The sequence below is a fragment of the Bombyx mandarina genome, chromosome 03 (assembly GCF_030267445.1).
Source record: "Bombyx mandarina strain Sakado chromosome 03, ASM3026744v2".
In the NCBI taxonomy this organism is placed as follows: Eukaryota; Metazoa; Arthropoda; class Insecta; order Lepidoptera; family Bombycidae; genus Bombyx; species Bombyx mandarina.
The window spans coordinates 1,813,261-1,835,378 of record NC_143210.1 but is presented as its reverse complement, the minus strand read 5'-3'; the positions used below and the strand labels follow the sequence as shown (position 1 = coordinate 1,835,378).

At 44.1% G+C, this 22,118-nt stretch overlaps 1 protein-coding gene across 1 annotated transcript in view; it reads right to left on the bottom strand.

Annotated features, from left to right (window-relative positions):
- Positions 1-619: 619 nt before the first annotated feature.
- The window catches only part of SamDC (S-adenosylmethionine decarboxylase), a 52,302-nt gene continuing 30,803 nt past the window's right edge, over positions 620-22,118 (bottom strand). Inside the window, exons 3-8 of the mRNA XM_028185005.2 lie at positions 5,789-5,990; positions 1,947-2,043; positions 1,709-1,863; positions 1,534-1,626; positions 1,298-1,453; positions 620-1,229 (exon numbers count right to left, since the gene is read on the bottom strand). Coding sequence (XP_028040806.1) covers positions 1,092-1,229; positions 1,298-1,453; positions 1,534-1,626; positions 1,709-1,863; positions 1,947-2,043; positions 5,789-5,990 — 841 coding nt within the window. The 3' untranslated portion in view covers positions 620-1,091. The remainder of the gene's footprint in view (positions 1,230-1,297; positions 1,454-1,533; positions 1,627-1,708; positions 1,864-1,946; positions 2,044-5,788; positions 5,991-22,118) is intronic.

The window sequence follows — 22,118 nt, the reverse complement described above, 5'->3', positions numbered from 1 at the left end:
GACATATTGATACATTGATAGATAAGTTTTGAAAATGTTGAAGTCATGACTAAGTAATGAGGTCATGTTTCGAGTTCAAACTATAAAAAGTTTTTCATAAATGAAATCATAACAAAATCTAGCATTTGAGTCATACACAAAGTATATAAATATACAGACGAAAGTATTGGTTTGTTCGTCATTTGACCACAAACAAAGGTCAAACAAATTTTATTCAAAACATTGGTAAAGATTATTTTTCATAAAAAATGGTTTTCTGTAATCAGCTGGCCAGTTCCCCGATGAGTTTTCAATCAAAGAAAATACAAAAGGACAATGCCTATTCGAGTTGTGCGGATATTAGAATAGGTAAGATTTTTATTAGTTATTTCCTGGCAGATGTTGTGAAGGAAGTTGACATATCTTCGGGAGCGATTTGAAACAATTTTCACAGTCCTCGAATCGCACATATGTATTGCGTAGGCTTACGGTACTTGATAGTCATGGGATTTGTGTTATTATGGGGAAATGATATTAGAAGTGAGATGTACGCAATGTAGTGTACCGCAATACAGTAGTGTACAGGTGGTAACAGATATTGTGAATGGGAATCTTTTATTTCGCAATAAAAAACACAGCGTCAACCCTTAATTTTGTTTATTTGATTTTTAAAATCATCGATAATAATTTCGGCCCGCGCTCAGGAGCGGCCTGCGCCGGCGACCCGCCCCGGCCCGCGAGTCTGCGCGCTACACGCCGAGCTCGCCATATACTAAACAATACAACGTTATTGTTATGTACGCTAAGGAAAATTGAAATTCTTCAGTAGAGTCGGGCTCCGGTCACCGAGGCCGGGACAGGGGGGAGCGGGTCGCAGGTCACGCGGGCGGCAGGCACGCGAGGCACGCGGCGCGCAGCACGGCCGCCAGCGCGGCGCGGCGCTTGGGGCGCTGGCGGGGGCGGCGGCGGGGCGGGGCGGCGGGGGGCCACGCGTCCGCCCCGCGCGCCGCCAGCACCGCCGCCAGCGCGCGCCGCCCGCCCTGCGCCGCCCCGCCCCGCGCCGCCCCGCCCCGCGCCGCCGCGCGCACGCCCGCCCCGCCGCCGCGCCGCTCTCAGCTCGGGAACTTGCAGTACAGCGCGTACTGCAGCTCGTACCCAGAGAACCGGCAGTACTGCGCCTCCTGCTCCTCGTACGCGCTCAGCGAGCGGTACTTGCGCAGCTGCCGGCACGCGTCCGCCGCCGGGGAGTCCTGGAGGACACGATCACGTCACGCTTATGGCATCAAGCAACGAACAGAAGCCTCGAAATGGCACTGACCGGCGTGGCGAAGATGGTGAGCACGAACTTGGCGGGGCGGAAGGCGGCCAGCACGCGCGCTATCACCTCGTCGTAGCTGGACACGGGCACGTTGGACTCGAACGACACGTACGAGCAGGCCCTCTCGGGCGTTATGTGGATCGTCATGTAGCAACCCTGGAGAGAATGTAGGCAGAGTCTCAAAACATTAAATTTTAAAACAATTGTACACGTTTAAAGTAATGAGTTCAACTTACATCTTTAGCGACCCCGTTCATAGAGTAGCCGCAGGGGTCAAACAGGAAATCGTCTATGACCATTCCTGGTAATATTTTGTCTATGCCAGACTCCTGCAATGAACAATACATTGTTGTGTGAATTCTGAACAACACACAGAATATAATTAATGTATCAGTCAGTAAAGCGGGTTACTTTAGTGGCATACGCAGCATCGTGGGAATGTTCCCGGGTAAATATGTCCATGACCTGAGGATCGAGGTCGGACATGAGAATCTCAATGGTCTGGTCGGGCTCCCCGCGTCCCGACTCAGCTTCCTGCTGCTCTTTCTCCACCGCTGCCACTGTACCTGAAAATGCCGTTTCGATTGCCCATACAATGTAAAATTCCATTTTACAAAGCACGCCTAAATCCTGTTCCACTTTCACTCACCTTCCAACGGCAGCAGGGTATACAAATACCAACAGTCTTTTTCCGGGCCCATGATATAGGCGCGCCCATCCCCGAAAAATGAATCCAGAAGTTTTACCTGAAAAAGATATTCGATAGAGGGCTACACTAAATGCGTAATGGCGCTGGTTTGCTGTCGTTTAAGTCGTCATTACAAGTATGAGCTGCTGTCCGAGATCCCTTGGAGGTTTCAGCCGCCAAGCGGTCACGTGTTCATGCCTTGAGATGGTACCTACTGCAGTAACAATTAAGTAAGTCGTGAATCCTTTTGCCCATCGACTCGGGAGATTTGATTATTTTATGACAGAAAATGTGGTATTTGCAGTTGCTTTATACTGCTTTATATTAAAATACATCGTAAAAAATCATGAAAACACCGATTTCTTTATTCACGACAGCTGTACTGTCGTACTTAAAGAAAACAATACGGTATTGCGAATAGTTTCATATTACTAGACAGAGTTTACTGAACGTCGACCGTTGAAGTTGTCGTAGCGTAAAGGATAAGACGTCCGGTGCATTCGTATCTATCTAGCAATCCACGAGTTTTCGAATCCCGCTGTCAGTACCAATTTTTCTATTGAAATACGATGTACTCAATAAATGTTCACGATTGACTTCCACGATGAAGGAATAACATCGTGCAGCAAAAATCAAACCCGCAAAATTGTAATTTGCGCAATTACTGGTGGTAGGACGTCTTGTCAATCTACACGGGTAGGTACAACCAACCCTGCCTGTTTCTGCCCTGCAGCAGTAACGCGTTGCGGTTTGGGGGGCGGGGTAGCCGTTGTAACTGTACTGAGAACTCATATATCAAGGTGGGTGGCGGCATTTGCGTTGTAGATGGAATAAAAACGTGATTCGAAATGTACTCGACAATAACAACGCGGATATTGGACGGATACAATGCCATCCATTGCCCAAAAAAACATGGAAATATTATGGAGAAACAATCCTAAAACGAGAGGGTGAGTTTGGGCCGATTGGCTTATGAAAAAGCTTTTGTGAGGGTGGTCGGATTTATATAGTGTTCTCGGCTGAAGATAGTTGCTTGAGTTTGAATATTACCTACGCTTAATTAAATCGATAGAAATCGGCGAGATGAGGATTATTCAATACTCCAGCCAGTCAAGGAATTCTATGTTTTTTTTTACTCTTACCCACTATTATCAACATCGAGGGAATATGCTGGGGCTTCAGCGAATGTATAGGATATTTTTGTACACTTTTTGTTTGATTTGACACTTTTATTTTCACTCGAATGTGTCACAGTTTCGATAAAGCCGCGTCACCGTTCGTAATCTCGGGTCAACAAGTGATTGTGTAATCATGTCGCACGCACTAACTAACCCGTGTGTGTTCTTTGAATGTATATGAAAGCAAGCGTAGATTCCGCGAGTTTAATGAGACAGTTCGCGATAAAGGTCATTGTTTCGAACGTGTCATTACTATCATTATATTTATACATACACACACACACATACATTTTCCTTATTTTATTCAGCGATAATACCACACTTAAATATATCGTATTCATCTTTGTAGATCGTAATAAGTTCATTGGGTCGTCGAGATATTAAACGAGGCTGCTTCTGATTTGAAACTGCCTCTAACCATTTAATGGCTGGTAGAGAGCCTTATGAGCGCTCGCTTATCGGTCTCAAATTGGCTATATATACCACGTTGTTTTTTTCCCTACCTATGCTGATAGCCTTGAGAGGCTATTTCAGCTTCACCCTAAGGTCTGGTGGTAGGACGTCTTGTCAATCTACACGGGTAGGTACAACCAACCCTGCCTGTTTCTGCCCTGCAGCAGTAACGCGTTGCGGTTTGGGGGGCGGGGTAGCCGTTGTAACTGTACTGAGAACTCATATATCAAGGTGGGTGGCGGCATTTGCGTTGTAGATGGAATAAAAACGTGATTCGAAATGTACTCGACAATAACAACGCGGATATTGGACGGATACAATGCCATCCATTGCCCAAAAAAACATGGAAATATTATGGAGAAACAATCCTAAAACGAGAGGGTGAGTTTGGGCCGATTGGCTTATGAAAAAGCTTTTGTGAGGGTGGTCGGATTTATATAGTGTTCTCGGCTGAAGACAGTTGCTTGAGTTTGAATATTACCTACGCTTAATTAAATCGATAGAAATCGGCGAGATGAGGATTATTCAATACTCCAGCCAGTCAAGGAATTCTATGTTTTTTTTTACTCTTACCCACTATTATCAACATCGAGGGATTATGCTGGGGCTTCAGCGAATGTATAGGATATTTTTGTACACTTTTTGTTTGATTTGACACTTTTATTTTCACTCGAATGTGTCACAGTTTCGATAAAGCCGCGTCACCGTTCGTAATCTCGGGTCAACAAGTGATTGTGTAATCATGTCGCACGCACTAACTAACCCGTGTGTGTTCTTTGAATGTATATGAAAGCAAGCGTAGATTCCGCGAGTTTAATGAGACAGTTCGCGATAAAGGTCATTGTTTCGAACGTGTCATTACTATCATTATATTTATACATACACACACACACATACATTTTCCTTATTTTATTCAGCGATAATACCACACTTAAATATATCGTATTCATCTTTGTAGATCGTAATAAGTTCATTGGGTCGTCGAGATATTAAACGAGGCTGCTTCTGATTTGAAACTGCCTCTAACCATTTAATGGCTGGTAGAGAGCCTTATGAGCGCTCGCTTATCGGTCTCAAATTGGCTATATATACCACGTTGTTTTTTTCCCTACCTATGCTGATAGCCTTGAGAGGCTATTTCAGCTTCACCCTAAGGTGTGTAGGTGAGCTCACGGGGCTCAAACCGGAGTGTTGCTAATACTGACCCTAGCAAGAGCAGTGCTTCGCAGAATCTACCACCGGATCGGAAACGCGACCCACTGAGAAGATCCGGCGAGAAACTCAGTGGGCTCAAACCACGTTGCAGTAATGCGTTTCGGTTTGAAAGGCGGGCCATCTACCACCAAAAGTAATAAATAAACGAAAAGTCACGTAATCAAGGTTTGGACTTAGTCTCAAGGCGTTCACTTTGTGATGTCGAAGAGCTCTCTCGATAACTGACTTCAGCAATTCCAGGAGCAGAGCCAAATCGTTGCTTACCACTAAGTACTTCCCACAAGCCTCGTTTGAAGAAGGACATGTCATAGCGCTCGGGAAACACTGTGGAGGGGAGCTCATTCCATAGCCGGATGGTACGTGGCAATAAAGACCTTAGGAAACGCACTGTGGATGAACGCAACGGTTCCAGATAATATATAGGTAGATGAACTCTGCTCCGATGGCGGGAGGTACGAGAGGCTATTCCAGCTACGCCCGGACGGGTAGGTGAGCTCACGGGCTCAATCTGAGAGAATTTGCTAACACTAGCCCTAGCAAGAGCAGTGCTTCGCAGAATCTACCACCGGATCGGAATCGCGACCCACTGACAAGATCCGACGAGAAACTCAGTGAGCATAGTGTCTAGTGTATCTTTCTCTTTTTTTTTATTGCTTAGGTTGGTGGACGAGCTCAAATCCTACCTGGTGTTAAGTGGTAACTGGAGCCCATAGACATCTACGACGTAAGTGCTCGACCCACCTTGAGATATAAGTTCTAAGGTCTCAAGTATAGTTACGACGGCTGCCCCACCCTTCAAACCGAAACGCATTAATGCTTCACGGCAGAAATAGGCAGGGTGGAACCGGTCCCCGGTGGCCCGTGCGGACTCACAAGATTTCCTACCACCAGTAATTACGCGGAATGACCGTGTCTCGAAATATAATGCGTGTAATGCTTAGGCCAATGGGCACAGACCTCTGAATCAAAGTTGTCGTGCGGTTTGAGCTGGACTTCGGGACGGGCGAATTCTCTCCTGGAGTAGAACACGTTGTGCACGCACGAATGGCCCGCCACGTCCTGTGCGAGAGCCAGCACAGCGCGGACGCACCGTAGCGGGGTGGTGGTCCCGCATGTCTTCAGTATCCAGCGTCTCCGAGAAACGAACATGCTGCTCTCACTGAAAACAAAAACAGTTTATTACTTATAGATATACATACAAAATAATGAACTGGTTTTTTTTTCTCCTATTTATTCGCTAGTAGCCTATGGGACTATTCCAGCTACGCTCGAATGGGTAGATGAGCTCACTAGCTCAACCTGATAGAATTTGCTAACACTAGCCCTTCTAAACGAGTCCATTCTAAGGCAGCTAAACATCCGAAAAAGGCTCTCTTCCATCTGCCGGGAACGTGTTATGAGCTTCTTCGGACACATCATGCGGTCTCCCAGACATGAATTAGAGAAGCTCATAATTACGGGTCGCATAGAGGGCAAGTATGCCGTGGGCAGAACATCAGCCAGATGGTCAGATCTAGCAAAAGATGCACTTGGTGGTAGTCTATACCATGCAGTCCATGCCACCCATGATCGAGCACAGTGGAAGAACGTCACATGTGGTCGCGATCCTCAGTAGTGAGGGAACGATATAGAAGAAGAAGCCCTAGCTAGAGCATTGCTGCGCTGAAGCGGATCGGAATCGCGACCCATTCAGAAGATCCGACAAGAAACTCACTGAGCTGAACGGGCTTTGAACATGAACTGTGATTGCGTTGATCTTATTTATTGTTGTTTCCGCGGTTCACAGCGTTTTTTCATTTAGATTTTCGAAATTAGATAAAGCGTTGAATTGAATTTTTGGTTCAAATTGCATCTAGACATTTTTGAATACACTATACAGCATTTGAAATTAAAATTGGTTCTAATATATCAACTGGTGGCCCTCTGGGTGCTAAATAGTCACAGGGGTTCGTAGTTATCAGAACATGAAGCTCCTCGCCTTGAGATATAAAGGTTTAAGCCTCAATCGTTTTGTAAAGGAAGAAAGAAATAGCATGTTGTGTTAAACGTATTTCTTTACAATAAATTATATATGGCTTTTGAGATTTTGGTATTTTAGACACTTTAAATTCTATAGTACTTTTATCAGAAAACTGTATTGTGCTATGTCCGATACGCACTCGGTTCCCATATGACTGTCGAAGACAATCTTCACATAACATACCGTCTTAGGATATAAATTTTGCAAAATCTACTTAGAAAAACACTTGAATGGTAATTAGACTTGTCGTACGTAGACAGTAGATCTCACATAATCATGGCTGATTTGGTACTCAATTACAAATACGATGTGGTATGGTAAATACATGAGGGCTCTCAGGAATTATTTGTGATGACCCAATCTTTTTTTACCGTTCCAATTAACGCCATTAATCCCTACTAACTGGAACCATGCTTATCCCAAGTGCGTCTCCAAAAAATCATTGTCACGCACCATTCAGCTCTTTGATCAGATTCCCTCTAGGGTGTTTCATACGTTTAACAAGAATCCTCTAAGCAGTTTAGCTGTACATCTGGTACGTCTAAATATCCCAGTTCCTCGAGCTTATGTTGCTACTACTTCAACCACGCCGAGTAAAACTTAACTTTTTTCCCTCAACTCCGATAGCGGGGTTGGTACCGATAAGAAAGATGACGTCACATTGTAATAGACAGTGCAATATAAACAATCACTAGTGACGCGTCTGCATTAAATTTTATTGTAACCATATACGTGCCGTTTCCCGTTTGAATAGAACAAGATAATAAATACAGTATCTTCATATTTGTTAATAGTTTTATTTTAAGTAACATTATCGTACTGCCCCTGATAAAACAGGGCGTCAAAGGTCAATTCTTATTGGCTCCAGGATACAGACGAAATAGGGACGGTAAAAAATAATATTGAATACGTATGTACTGTTGCGACATTTACAATGACCTGTTTATGAGAAGTTTATCTTCTATCTTCTATATACATAAAAATGAATTGCTGTTCGTTAGTCTCGCTAAAACTCGAGAACGGCTGGACCGATTTGGCTAGTTTTCGTCTTGAATTATTTGTGGAAGTTCAGAGAAGGTTTAAAAGGTAGATAAATATGAAAAAGTTCGGAATTAAATAAAAATAACAAAATTTGTTTTTCCTTTGATTTGTACCCCGTCGGACGGATTCCTTTTGTTTGTTTTAAGTTTATTTTATACAAAAGTTTGGGTCTTTTATTTATCGATTGAGGCACTACGAAGTCTGCCGGGTCAGCTAGTTTGGAATAAATAATGAACGGGCTTTAAGCTTTAAGCGCGAATTGTGATCGCGTTAATCTTTGTTGTAAGTAAACATTGTTTAATTATTATAATTATGTAGTGCTTCCCGACATCAACGCATCATAGCAACGTAGGATGCGTAACATCCGAGATATCTGGTGAACACGAGAAGTTTTTGTTGTCTTTATATCAATTTTTTTTTTTAATAAGTCAAAGTCCAGATCTTTTTTTTTTTTGCTTGGCCCCAGTATTTTTATCTAAGAACCGGTTCGGAGCGTATGATAATTTTTTTTTAAATTACGTACCTATTTTAGTTCATTAGATTTACGAGGTTCGTTGCGTTTTTCGTTTAGAGTTTTCCAAGTTTTTATTTATTGCTTAGATGGGTGGACGAGCTCACAGCCCGCCTGATGTTAAGTGGTTACTGGAGCCCATAGACATCTACAACGTAAATGCGCCACCCACCCTGAGATATAAGTTCCAAGGTCTCAGTATATAGTTACAACGGCTGCCCCGCCCCTCAAGCCGAAACGCATTACTGCTTCACGGCAGAAATAAGCGGGGTGGTGATACCTACCCGCGCGGACTCACAAGAGGTCCTACCACCAGTAATTACGCAAATAATAGTTTTGCGGGTTTTGATTTTTATTAGTAAGATATATTTTTTTAGCTTTATTCTGACAAATGATATGTTACACACTAGTAATCTCTTCGCGTTTTTAGCGAGGGCACTTTGTACACGTAATACGCAGGCATCCGGTCCTTGATTTGGGAACGAAAACTTGTCCGGTACTTATTCGGACGCGATCGGCAGAGCCGGTTCTAGCACGCGGAAGGCCCCAACAAAACTGACTGGCGACGCCTAATAATTTCATTGTAGCTTTTAAAATTCAAAAACACTTAATTGTGTTTGAACTATTAATCATAATTCGTGTGTATTTCGTTTCATTGACGCATGCTTGTTTTTTTTAAACCTATTCACTGGTAGCTTCCCGCGGACTGGTAGGCGAACCAACCCGAGAGAATTTCCTAACACTAACCCTAAGAAGAGCAGAGCTAAGAAGAGAAGAGCACTGAGAAGATCCGGCGAGAAAGTCACTTGGTTAATACTTATATTATTATTTAAATGTTAATTCTACGCTAAATCACACATCGCTTAATATATTTCAAGTATATTTATACACTTATTTACAATTTTATAATACCTTTAAAGACTGTTTACAATAAGCGATATGAGCGATATTCGACCACGCAAGGGTACCACCTCCCTGCTATTTTATGGTACTGAGCAGCTATTGTTGGAGTTGGAAGAAGGCTTGGGACAGCTGTAATGTTACACACACATTTGGTATTAAGCCTCGTCTCAAGATCGGTGACGAAACTCGCTTGTCTATGGATTTTAGTAACCAGTTAACACCAGTTGGAGGACGATCTCGTGCAGCCGTCTGTGAATTAAAAAAGGAAGGTATTTTTTTCACTTTTTGGGACGAAGTTCCTTATGGGACGGTGCGGAGGGGTACCCTAACCGGGAAAAAACGTCCGTAACGTAAGGTTTTTATTAACTTTGTAATAACGTACAAAAAAAAACATTTTTTTATCATTCATTGACCACGATCTCAGAGCGTTCGTTTGCGCAATACACTAACTCTTATGCAAACAACCGTGAATGAAGTGTACCACGATAAGTTCGCACGTTACCGAATGACCGTGGGTTGTTGCGAAACATCCAGTTTTATTTTCTTTACACCTCGAATAGAACTTAAAATTCATAATTTTATATTAAGGAACTTCGTTCCTATCCGGTGTCCCACGACACTACACATCTTTTTTTTATTAGAAATGCATAAGAATTTGATTAATAGGCCAAACAAATAAAAGCCTGAATTCGTTAATTCGCCGTTCCATCCATATGACCTTCTCATTCTAAGGTCATCGCTACATTACTTTCTATATTCCAATACTTCAGATCGAGGTTACTTGCAGAATTTTTGTCACTTTTATTATAAATTAAGCACGCCCAGAAACTGGATGGATTCTCGTGTTTCCTGCTGCTAAAATTTCGTAAGTTAGTCTTATTGCTTTTTCTATGGCACGTAATGTAACACGATTGAAATCAGCTGACGCGCGATGCCAATGGCCTTGCGCGGCGCACAAGATTATGGTCCCGTTTGAAGAATGGATTCTGTGGGGCGAATCAATATTAATATTGTTTTGTTTAATTTGATTATTATTACTTTCCAAAAGCTATACGGTTTTACAATATAAACTGGGATTTCGACCTTAGATTCGAGTTTCAAGGTTTAGGCCGGCAAGTAGCGTCTACGTTGTCTATAAATTTTGGTAATATGGTAAATATCGACGAATACCACATTAATCGTCCGTTGTGACTATGAAAACTGTAAAGTATACGAAACGTCGGAAATAATTACATATAACGTAATTAATAATCGCGAGATTCAACTGTAAAAATAGTTTTAATTAGGTAGGTATATTTTCATTATAATTTCGATTTTGAGAGCGCTTTCCTAAAACCGTAAAACCGTTTTGAACTGAAATTAGCATATATATGTCGGAAATGGTCATTCATTTGTACCGGTCACCGTTGCGACGAAGGGCTCGACGAGTAAATTAACCCTCAGACACAGCCCACTGAGTTTCACGCCGAATCTTCTCAGTGGGTCGCGTTTCCGATCCGGTGGTAGATTCTGCGAAGCACGGCTCTTGCTAGGGTTCGTGTTAGCAACGTCGTCAGGTTTGAGCCCCGTGAGCTCACCTACTAGTTAAGGTTACGCTGGAATAGCCTCTCAATCAAGGCTACCAGCTTAGGTAGGAAAAAAAAAAACATTTGTTTAGTAGCTAAACGAAACGCAGCACGATTCTCGAGAGATGGCAACACGATTGCGGTATCGTCGGAACTCGGCTAGCTTCGTGGTACGACAGAGCCTAGCCGATGGGGGCGCGTAGACGCCATCACACTTACCAACCAGCCTTCTTGAAAAGCTGGGCCTCCGTCCTAAGAACTATCATCTGTTACGTCTGCTAAGCTCGACCACCCTATTCGCCTCTACGGATATCTGACGATGGTGTTAATAATTGTGGCTTCTCCGACATATATATAAACGTGATAATGAGATAATATCATATCGTGGAGTTATTTCCATGAGCGCCGAGAGTTACGAATGGAGATTCAATAATTTTACTTTATCTTGACCGTCAGGTACCAAGATAACGACCGAACTCTGCTAACGAAGATCAGGAGTTGGATTGACCTACTCAAATATCAAAGCCTTTGTCGTTTTCCTATTAGTATAATAGCTTAGTCTGTACTATTATCCGAACTACACCTAACCAATACAGTATAAGGTCGCCAGTTTTATAAAAGAACAGACACCATTTGCAGATCTTTACAGACCATTCCGATAGAGGCACCCGTCACGTGCGGACGTGCTCATCGTCCACTCGATCGCCCGGTCTTTGTTCGCCCGGCTTTTGTTAGCCCGGCCATTGTTCGCGCGGCCTGTGTTCGTGATACATCTGCCGACCAAGTGTGTTTCCTGGAAGCTTTTATTTGTTTTGTTTTAGTTATTTTTGTGTTCGTGGAACATTTGCCGACAAAGTGTTTTCCTGCAAGTATTTATTTGTTTTGCTTCTTTTTGTAATTTCTGTTTTGTTGTGCTTTTTCTTTGTCCTGTAGTAATCGCGCCGCATTGCCACCTGTGTTCAATAGAACCGCTCAGGTCCGAGAAGTTGGGGCCTCGCCGCAAGGCGAGTGTTTTCAAGACCCGGGGCCGCCCCACCTGGGTACTCAGCGATCATGGACGCTGTATTCGTGGAATTCCTCCGACTTCGTCACCCACAGCTCGCCTCAGAGTTTCTGGCTTTCAAGGCCAATCACACTGCGAGCTCTCTCGAAGACTCCGCCGTGCTCGCTGCTCCTGCGTCGCCTGTACCTGCGTGCAAAGCGTCTACATCGAGCACCGCAGCCTCCGTCGTGCCTGCCGTTCCCGCGTCGCCTATACTAGCGAGTAAAACTACTGCGTCGTCCGCCGTGGCCACCGTTCCAGCAGCGCGATCATCCGCGGCCTCCGTCGCGCCCTCCAAAACTCCTGCTTGTAGGTCACCTGCGCCCGCCTCCTCGTCCTCCGACTCTGACTCGGAGATGGAGGTCGACCTCGCCCCCGCCTCATCGACGGATGGATTCACCCTGGTACAAAAGGGTAAGAAGCGTGCTGCGGAGTCTCGAGCTCTCGCGGCCGCTAAAATTAGCAAAGCCGCGAACGCGTCGCGCCCCCGCCCTCAGACTCCCGTTGCGCCTCCAGCCCGTGCCACTCCGTCGCCGCGACCGGTGGCGCAATCTAAAACTCAGACCCCTCCCCCGGTTATACTTCAAGAGAAGGCAGCTTGGGACCGAGTTTCCCTGGCCCTTAAGGCCAAAAATATTAATTTTGCCAGCGCCCGTAATCTCGCCAACGGGATTCAAATAAAAGTAACGACACCCGACGACCATAGGGCCCTCTCAAGTTACCTCCGAAAGGAGCGTATAAGTTTCCACACTTATACGCTCCAGGAGGAGCGCGAACTCCGCGTTGTCATACGTGGAATCCCGAAGGAGCTAGATGCCGATCTCGTCAAGGCAGATCTGATAGAACAAGGCCTACAAGTAAATTCCGTGCACCGCATGCACACCGGCCGCGGTAGGGAGCCATACAATATGGTTTTAGTCGCCCTCCAGCCTACCCCCGAGGGTAAGCAAATTTTAACATTCGGACCGTCTGTAGGCTCTCCGGTATTGCCGTCGAAGTCCCCATAAAAAAGGCACTCCTAGTCAGTGCCATAACTGCCAACTGTACGGGCACTCTTCCCGTAACTGTCACGCGCGCCCCCGATGTGTTAAGTGTTTGGGCGATCACGCCACGGCCCTCTGCGCTCGCGACCAAAAAACCGCGACGGAACCGCCTAGCTGTGTCCTGTGCCGAACACAAGGTCACCCCGCGAACTACCGTGGATGCCCCCGAGCTCCAAAAATAAATCGCCGCGTCGCCCGTCAAAACCGCCTCCGAGCTTCCGGCCCAGACATCAAAGCCACGGTACCCTCTGTGCCGAAGGCTAAGCCTGCTTTCGTGCCGGCGTCGGTGCCCAGCGTCTCGGCTTGGGCTAAACCGTTGCCGTACACGAACACGGCTACAACTCTCTCCCCCGCGACTCGTCCCACCCCCGCGATACGTCCCTCCCCCGCGACCTGCCCTCCGACCGCGTCCGAAAATCTCGCTCTAGCGATCGACTTTTTTCAGTCGATCAACTTTGAGCGTGTTAACGCTTTGGGTGACGCCATTCGCGCCGCCTCCACTGCACAACATTTCATCGCCGTTGTGCAAGAATACGCTGACGTATACGCGTCGTTAAATACGTACGTCCTCCCCTCACTCCGCCGGTAATCAATGGCGTACATTAGTAGAATAAAACCCTTATCCGTAACAATAGGATTTTTTAACGCTTACGGTCTCGCAAATCAACGTGATCAGGTTTGTGATTTTTGCGTGACCATCAAATTGACATTTTCTTAGTGCAGGAGACCCTACTTAAGCCCGCGCGCCGTGACCCTAAAATCGCGAACTATAACACGGTCAGGAACGACAGGCTCTCTGCCCGTGGTGGTGGTACCGTTATTTACTATAGAAGAGCCCTGCATTGCGTCCCGCTCGATCCTCCCGCGCTCGCTAATATCGAAGCATCAGTGTGCCGAATCTCACTGACGGGACACGCGCCGATCGTTATCGCGTCCGTTTATCTTCCGCCAGATAAGATCGTTCTAAGCAGTGATATTGAGGCGCTGCTCGGTATGGGGAGCTCTGTCATTCTGGCGGGCGACCTAAATTGTAAACACATCAGGTGGAACTCACACACCACAACCCCGAATGGCAGGCGGCTTGACGCGTTAGTCGATGATCTCGCCTTCGATATCGTCGCTCCGTTAACCCCGACTCACTACCCGCTAAATATCGCGCATCGCCCGGATATACTCGACATAGCGTTATTAAAAAACGTAACTCTGCGCTTACACTCGATCGAAGTAGTTTCAGAGCTAGATTCAGACCACCGTCCCGTCGTCATGAAGCTCGGTCGCGCTCCCGATTCCGTTCCCGTCACGAGGACTGTGGTGGATTGGCACACGCTGGGCATCAGCCTGGCTGAATCTGATCCACCATCGCTCCCGTTTAGCCCGGACTCTACCCCGTCTCCTCAGGATACCGCTGAAGCCATAGACATCTTAACATCACACATCACCTCGACATTAGATAGGTCATCGAAACAAGTTGTAGCGGAGGACTTCCTTCACCGCTTCAAATTGTCCGACGATATTAGGGAACTCCTTAGAGCTAAGAACGCCTCGATACGCGCCTACGACAGGTATCCTACCGCGGAAAATCGTATTCGAATGCGTGCCCTACAACGCGACGTAAAGTCTCGCATCGCCGAAGTCCGAGATGCCAGATGTTCTGATTTCTTAGAAGGACTCGCGCCCTCCCAAAGGTCTTACTACCGCTTAGCTCGTACTCTCAAATCGGATACGGTAGTAACTATGCCCCCCCTCGTAGGCCCCTCAGGCCGACTCGGGGCCTTTGATGATGACGAAAAAGCAGAGCTGCTGGCCGATACATTGCAAACCCAGTGCACGCCCAGCACTCAATCCGTGGACCCTGTTCATGTAGAATTAGTAGACAGTGAGGTAGAACGCAGAGCCTCCTTGCCACCCTCGGATGCGTTACCACCCGTCACCCCGATGGAAGTTAAAGACTTGATCAAAGACTTACGTCCTCGCAAGGCTCCCGGTTCCGACGGTATATCTAACCGCGTTATTAAACTTCTACCCGTCCAACTCATCGTGATGTTGGCATCTATTTTCAATGCCGCTATGGCGAACTGTGTCTTTCCCGCGGTGTGGAAAGAAGCGGACGTTATCGGCATACATAAACCCGGTAAACCAAAAAATCATCCGACGAGCTACCGCCCGATTAGCCTCCTCATGTCTCTAGGCAAACTGTATGAGCGTCTGCTCTACAAGCGCCTCAGAGATTTCGTCTCATCCAAGGGCATTCTCATCGATGAACAATTCGGATTCCGTACAAATCACTCATGCGTTCAACAGGTGCACCGCCTCACGGAGCACATTCTTGTGGGGCTTAATCGACCAAAACCGTTATACACGGGAGCTCTCTTCTTCGACGTCGCAAAAGCGTTCGACAAAGTCTGGCACAATGGTTTGATTTTCAAACTATTCAACATGGGCGTGCCGGATAGTCTCGTGCTCGTCATACGGGACTTCTTGTCGAACCGCTCTTTTCGATATCGAGTCGAGGGAACCCGCTCCTCCCCACGACCTCTCACAGCTGGAGTCCCGCAAGGATCTGTCCTCTCACCCCTCCTATTTAGCTTATTCGTCAACGATATTCCCCGGTCGCCGCCGACCCATTTAGCTTTATTCGCCGACGACACGACTGTTTACTATTCTAGTAGAAATAAGTCCCTAATCGCGAAGAAGCTTCAGAGCGCAGCCCTAGCCCTAGGACAGTGGTTCCGAAAATGGCGCATAGACATCAACCCAGCGAAAAGTACTGCGGTGCTATTTCAGAGGGGAAGCTCCACACGGATTTCCTCCCGGATTAGGAGGAGGAATCTCACACCCCCGATTACTCTCTTTAGACAACCCATACCCTGGGCCAGGAAGGTCAAGTACCTGGGCGTTACCCTGGATGCATCGATGACATTCCGCCCGCATATAAAATCAGTCCGTGACCGTGCCGCATTTATTCTCGGTAGACTCTACCCCATGATCTGTAAGCGGAGTAAAATGTCCCTTCGGAACAAGGTGACACTTTACAAAACTTGCATAAGGCCCGTCATGACTTACGCGAGTGTGGTGTTCGCTCACGCGGCCCGCACACACATAGACACCCTCCAATCCCTACAATCCCGCTTTTGCAGGTTAGCTGTCGGCGCTCCGTGGTTCGTGAGGAACGTTGACCTACACGACGACCTGGGCCTCGAATCAATTCGGAAATACATGAAGTCAGCGTCGGAACGATACTTCGATAAGGCTATGCGTCATGATAATCGCCTTATCGTTGCCGCCGCTGACTACTCTCCGAATCCTGATCATGCAGGAGCCAGTCACCGTCGACGCCCTAGACACGTCCTTACGGATCCATCAGATCCAATAACCTTTGCATTAGATGCCTTCAGCTCTAATACTAGGGGCAGGCTTAGGGACCCCGGTAACCGTACTCGTCGAACTCGACAAAGAGGTCGACGTGCAACCTAACCCATGCATCAGCCCGCTGAGTTTCTCGCCGGATCTTCTCAGCGGGTCGCGATTCCGATCCGGTAGTAGATTCATTCGCGAAACAATTGCTCTTGAGTTGTTAGGTCTCCTTCGGAGGCGCTCGGGCAGTTGTTAGCAAATCCCACCCCTCTTGGCTGAGCCTTTGCTTGCCCACCTGTCCTGGTGAAACTGGAAAGGCCTTCGGGCCACCAGTAAACTTTCAATCATAAAAAAAAAAAAAAAAAAAAAAGATCTTTACAGACCATGCATAGTGAAGTATGTTCACAAAAAGATTACAGTCCACCTGATGGTGTTTTTTTTATTACTTAGATGGGTGGATGAGCTCACAGCCCACCTGGTGTTAAGTGGTCACTGGAGCCCATGTGCCACCCAACTTGAGATAAGTTCTAAGGTCTCGGTATAGTTGCAATGGCTGCCCTACCTTTCAAACCGAAACGCATTACTGCTTCACGGCAGAAATAGGCAGAGCGGTCGTACCTACCCGCTCAGACTCACAAGGTGTGGTTAATTAAGCCAATGGATGCCAGCAATCCAAGGGGCAGAGCCAACCAGCTGCCTACCGTTAAGTACTCTCCATTCTTATACATAAACTCCATTCTAACACTTTGCTTTCGTAATTTCGGTAGTCCGAAAATGAAATTAATTATTCATAATATTTTTTATTTTTATTTGATTGATTATGGTATGAGTGTACGAAAATTGGAGCAAAAATGATAAAATATTCTAATCAGTTAATTGTGAATGACAAATTACAAAATGTGACCATTTACCACCAACTTTTACTAAAAATACACTCGCAACTCCACATTCGAAACCGCAATGGTGTCTTTATGTACATTTTTTATTTATTTATTTATACTTTATGAACAAAACAAAAGTTGTATACAGGCGGACTTATTGCCATGAGCATTCTCTTCCAGTCGACCATAGAGTGGTGTAGAGATAATGCATGGTAGGTGCCAGATTAACAAAAGAATAACAAACAACAACAAAAAACAAAAAGAACAAAATCAAAACAAATCTTCCTTTAAGTAACATCTCAGAATTATAGAATACATATAACGTTAAATATAGGTACTTATATAGATTACATTTTAATAAATTTTTTGTTCTCAAATACCTCACAATAAACTGACTTATTTTTTTTAAAATCATTATATTACAAGTCGTCATTGAAGTTGTACTAATAAGGCGTCGATAAACGTTGAAAATCTTTATAAACTTTCAGCTTTGAAAGCGACGAAGAAAACTGACAACCCAAAAGTTTGAACATCGGTAATAATAATAATTTTAATAAATAACGACTTTAATAATACAAATAAGTGCGTAAATGCCATATTTGAGGGACTCAATATTTCATGTCACCTAACGATAATCTTATCTGGTTTTCCAAATTTTTTTTTTTTTTTTTAGATTCACCCCTTCACATATCAAGGATTCAAGATTTTTACAATTACAGTAGCAGCAGAATTCTAGTAACCAAAGCGTGAATGTTATTTTATGCGAGTAGCCTTTTTGAATCGGAGCGCATAACTGCTTAGTGGCAGAATCCAACTTTTTTTATGATTAAGGGATTACTGGTGGCCCGGAGGCCTTTGCAGTTTAACCAGGACAGGTGGGCGAGCAAGAGCTCAGCCATGAAAGATTTGCTCACAACTACCCGAAAGACTCCAAAGGAGATCTAACAACTCAAGAGTAACTAACTGCTTCGCGAATGAATCTAAAATCGGATCGGAATCGCGATCCGCTGAGAAGATCTGGCGAGAAACTCAGCGGGCTGATATTTACGTTAGGTTACACGTCGAACTCTTTGTCGAGTTCGAGAGTACAGTTACCGGAGTCCTTGAGCCTGCTCCTAGTGTTAGAACTAAAGACTTCTAATGCAACAGTTATTGGATCTGATGGATCCGAAAGGTCGTGTAAGAATCAAGCTGAATGAAGCCATATTATGTAGCGGACAAGAGCTATATAGCTAAGTCTTTCACATTTCATCTCCTACAGGTGAGCCGGAACGTCACGGCTAACCTTCACGGCTGCATCGCGTCATCACCGGCCGACCGACGCGGTCTCACTAGAACGCATCGGACGCGACGCTGTCGTCACACTGTCAGTGTAAACAATTCATATTTTCTCATAACCAGAGCCGTCTATATTTTCATGATAAAACCGATTTTGTTCCCATAAAAATGATACTTCCGACCGTCGTTCCAATTTTAAGAATTACTTCCGGTGATTTGTCAGTTACTTAAGCGTTTACTTGTCTGTGTGCTTGTCTCTAAATTTGAGTTAGCTTTTAGGCGATCGAGAAGTCAAAAAATTCACACTAAGCACACTGGTGACACGACTCGCTCTGTTCGATTTAAAATTATACGCATTTGTCATAAAAATAAAGTACGATCAGTTTTGCGATTGACACCAAATCGGACCCCAACCCGGAGGTAAGACGGAGCTCGGAGACATCACAACGCAAACGTAACTAACTCGCAACGAGAGTATTATCGGATAATGGCGCAGTGTCGCAGAGTTGTTGAAACGACACGGACGTAAATATGCTTCAGGGTTATACCTTATTCACGAAATTTAATACAAACAAAAATAATTAAGTAGGTATACCAGCTTATTGCTTTGTGAGAAATACAGAGAGGACGTTCTCCGTACTTTTGGAGTCCTTTGCTAACCACTTATGGTTTTTATTCGAACACCGGTGCATCGCTCAACACGAGTCCACCGGACGTCTTATCCACGACAACTGTCCACCGTAGGACACCGGTGATCTATATGCAGTCAAAAGGTTAACTGATTTTAATGACACTGTTTTTAAATGAAAGCTTATGTTTCTGATCTAAGATAATTTAAATTTTATTAATATTTGACCACTACTTTTTGGGCTACCCTCAATAACACATATTTAATTTGACTTCAACACTCTATTGATGATATTCTCTTTTGACTTTTTTGAAGTTTGTTTTCTTTTTCGCTAAAATGTGATGTATTATTACTGTTATACATTCTGGTGGAACGTACGAATGTTTCCGTAAATTATAATACAAAACTTTGTTCATTACGTAACGATATGTTGGTTCAGCTCGTCCAAAGAGGCAATTGAAAATAGTGCAAATGCATTAAAAAAAATTACGTTCCAAACAGTGTCAATATAATCGTAGAAAAACAATTCTGTATAGAGATTTTAACAATGTTGACTCAGATTTAGAGATAACCTATCGGAGTGTGTTATCGGTTTTGAAACCTCACGACACTATAATATAATAATATAAATTCTAGTATGTTTGAACGCCTGTAGCATTTAGATGAATGAATTTTGAGATTAGAAGAGTTGATAAAAGAGGTCATTTATATTTCATCATATATGTGATGTGATTCATAACGTAATCTATAAAAGCTTGTTGCATTTGTTCCGTATGAAAATAGCGTGTTTCGGTCCTGGTGGCATTTTGAAAATGAATTTTACGGGTTCTTTTGCGAGTGTGTAAACCTATAATAAGGAATTCTAGTATTTCAAACCCTAATGAGAGATGTGAAGAAATACTTAGAAATAATGTCTGGATGTGGAGTGCTCTGAGAATGGGGAGTGCTCTGAGGAATTGTTCGAGATGATACCGGCATCTCGTTTTTACCATCGCACCGCCCGCCACCGGAGTAGAGTTCATCCATACTACCTGGAGCCACTGCGGTCATCCACAGTGCGTTTCCAGAGGTCTTTTTTGCCACGTACCATCCGGCTATGGAATGAGCTCCCCTCCACGGTGTTTCCCGATCGCTATGACATGTCCTTCTTCAAACGAGGCTTGTGGAGAGTATTAAACGGTAGGCAGCGGCTTGGCTCTGCCCCTGGCATTGCTGAAGTCCATGGGCGACGGTAACCACTCACCATCAGGTGGGCCGTATGCTCGTCTGCCTACAAGGGCAATAAAAAAAAAAAAAAAAAATACAGGTGGTATATAGGACATGACACCCGACTTTTTTTAATACGCTTTTATTAGCTTCAGACGTATGTATGTAACGGAATCTTTGAACATGATTTTGACCCCCTTCAAAACGTCGGATTAACCCAAAATTTGGTATACTTATTAAGGACCGATGACAATTCAATATTTAAAAAAAATTAAAAAGAAAATCGAAAATTTTTAAATTCAACTGAAAAATGAAAAATAAATAATAATTAAAAAAAAAAAAATCATTCAAATTTATTAAAATTTCTTTATTAAATTTTCTATTTTTTTGTTGGATTTTCTATAAAACCGTATGTTGTTAGTTTTTTTAAACTATTATTTATTTTAAAAGAAAATGTCGTGTTTTTGATTCGTCACTGCCCAGGAGAATCCAATTGCATTATCTAGCAAAGGAATTTCCAGGCTCTGACAAATACAGCATTGTGGTTTACGTTCTGGCTTCGTCACTCCTGACTTACCACCTTAGAGGAGAGGCGTTGTGATTCGACCAACAATTGCTGAAAAAAACTATGATTGAAACTCTAATGGGTATGTCTCGAAGTGTAGTGAAAGACGATTGATTTTAGGCTTCCCAATAAGACTTTTTAAAACTGATATTTTATGTGCTTATTGTATTTATAGATTAAAATGGCGTTTTATCATCATAATATATGGTCGAGATTTTAATAAAACTTCAATAAACGGTTCGAATTTATTTAGCAATATTAAAATAAATCTATTAATTATTATAATACTTTAATTGCCTACTTATCTTTTCACTACAATTTAAATAACTCATATGTATATGCAGAAAAACTTATCAAAATTATTTATTATCCTATACATAAATAATACATATAATGTAATTCGTAATTACGAAAGATTATTACCGTTTTAGTTATGTCTGGAGTATGACGCACAACCGACCTTGAAGGAGCTTGGCTGGTTTGCATGACATGACTAATTGACGATGGAAAATTATTTTTATGATGTTGTACTTTTTATTGTCACACAAAAGAGAAAGATTTTGTTTGGAACACTTTGTTTCTGGACGAAGCAGTAATATATGTGTCATGCGAGACGTTCAAAAGTGGGTAGGTGTTGATGTAAAGCTTTCAGTCATTCATGGACGTCAGCGGCGCAAAGAAGACGCTGTCTATCCCTCACGAATCATCTTAACGTTTTTTTTATCTAGACTGGTGGTCTAAAGAGACCATGTCAACGTCACCGGGCTAGTAGGTGACGACGTAACACGAACCCTAGCAAGAGCAGTGCTTCGCAGAATCCACCACCGGATCGGAAACGCGACCCACTGAGAAAATCCGGCGAGAAACTCAGTGGGCTGTGTCTGTGGGTTAATTTACTCGCCGAGCCCTTCGTCGCAAGCGACGGGTTCGACGAGAACGATGACCGGTGCTTGTGGTACCTAAAAGCCCCGTCAGTGGATCGGGAGGATCCGTGATGACGTGACAATCTCAATGTCATGGCGTTCAGTAAACATCGCATTTCTACATCTTAAAACATTAAAAACCGATTCTCTCCAAGCGGTAACAATAACAAATAGCTAAATCAATTCAGAATGCAACGTAGAGATATAACTAGGTATTCCCGAATATAACTATAGGGGTGGTACATTCACAAGGTATGTATAGATCACTCAACGAAAACTCTTGCTGTATCGGTGCCAAATCTGACACATGCTTGCACTGTTTACACT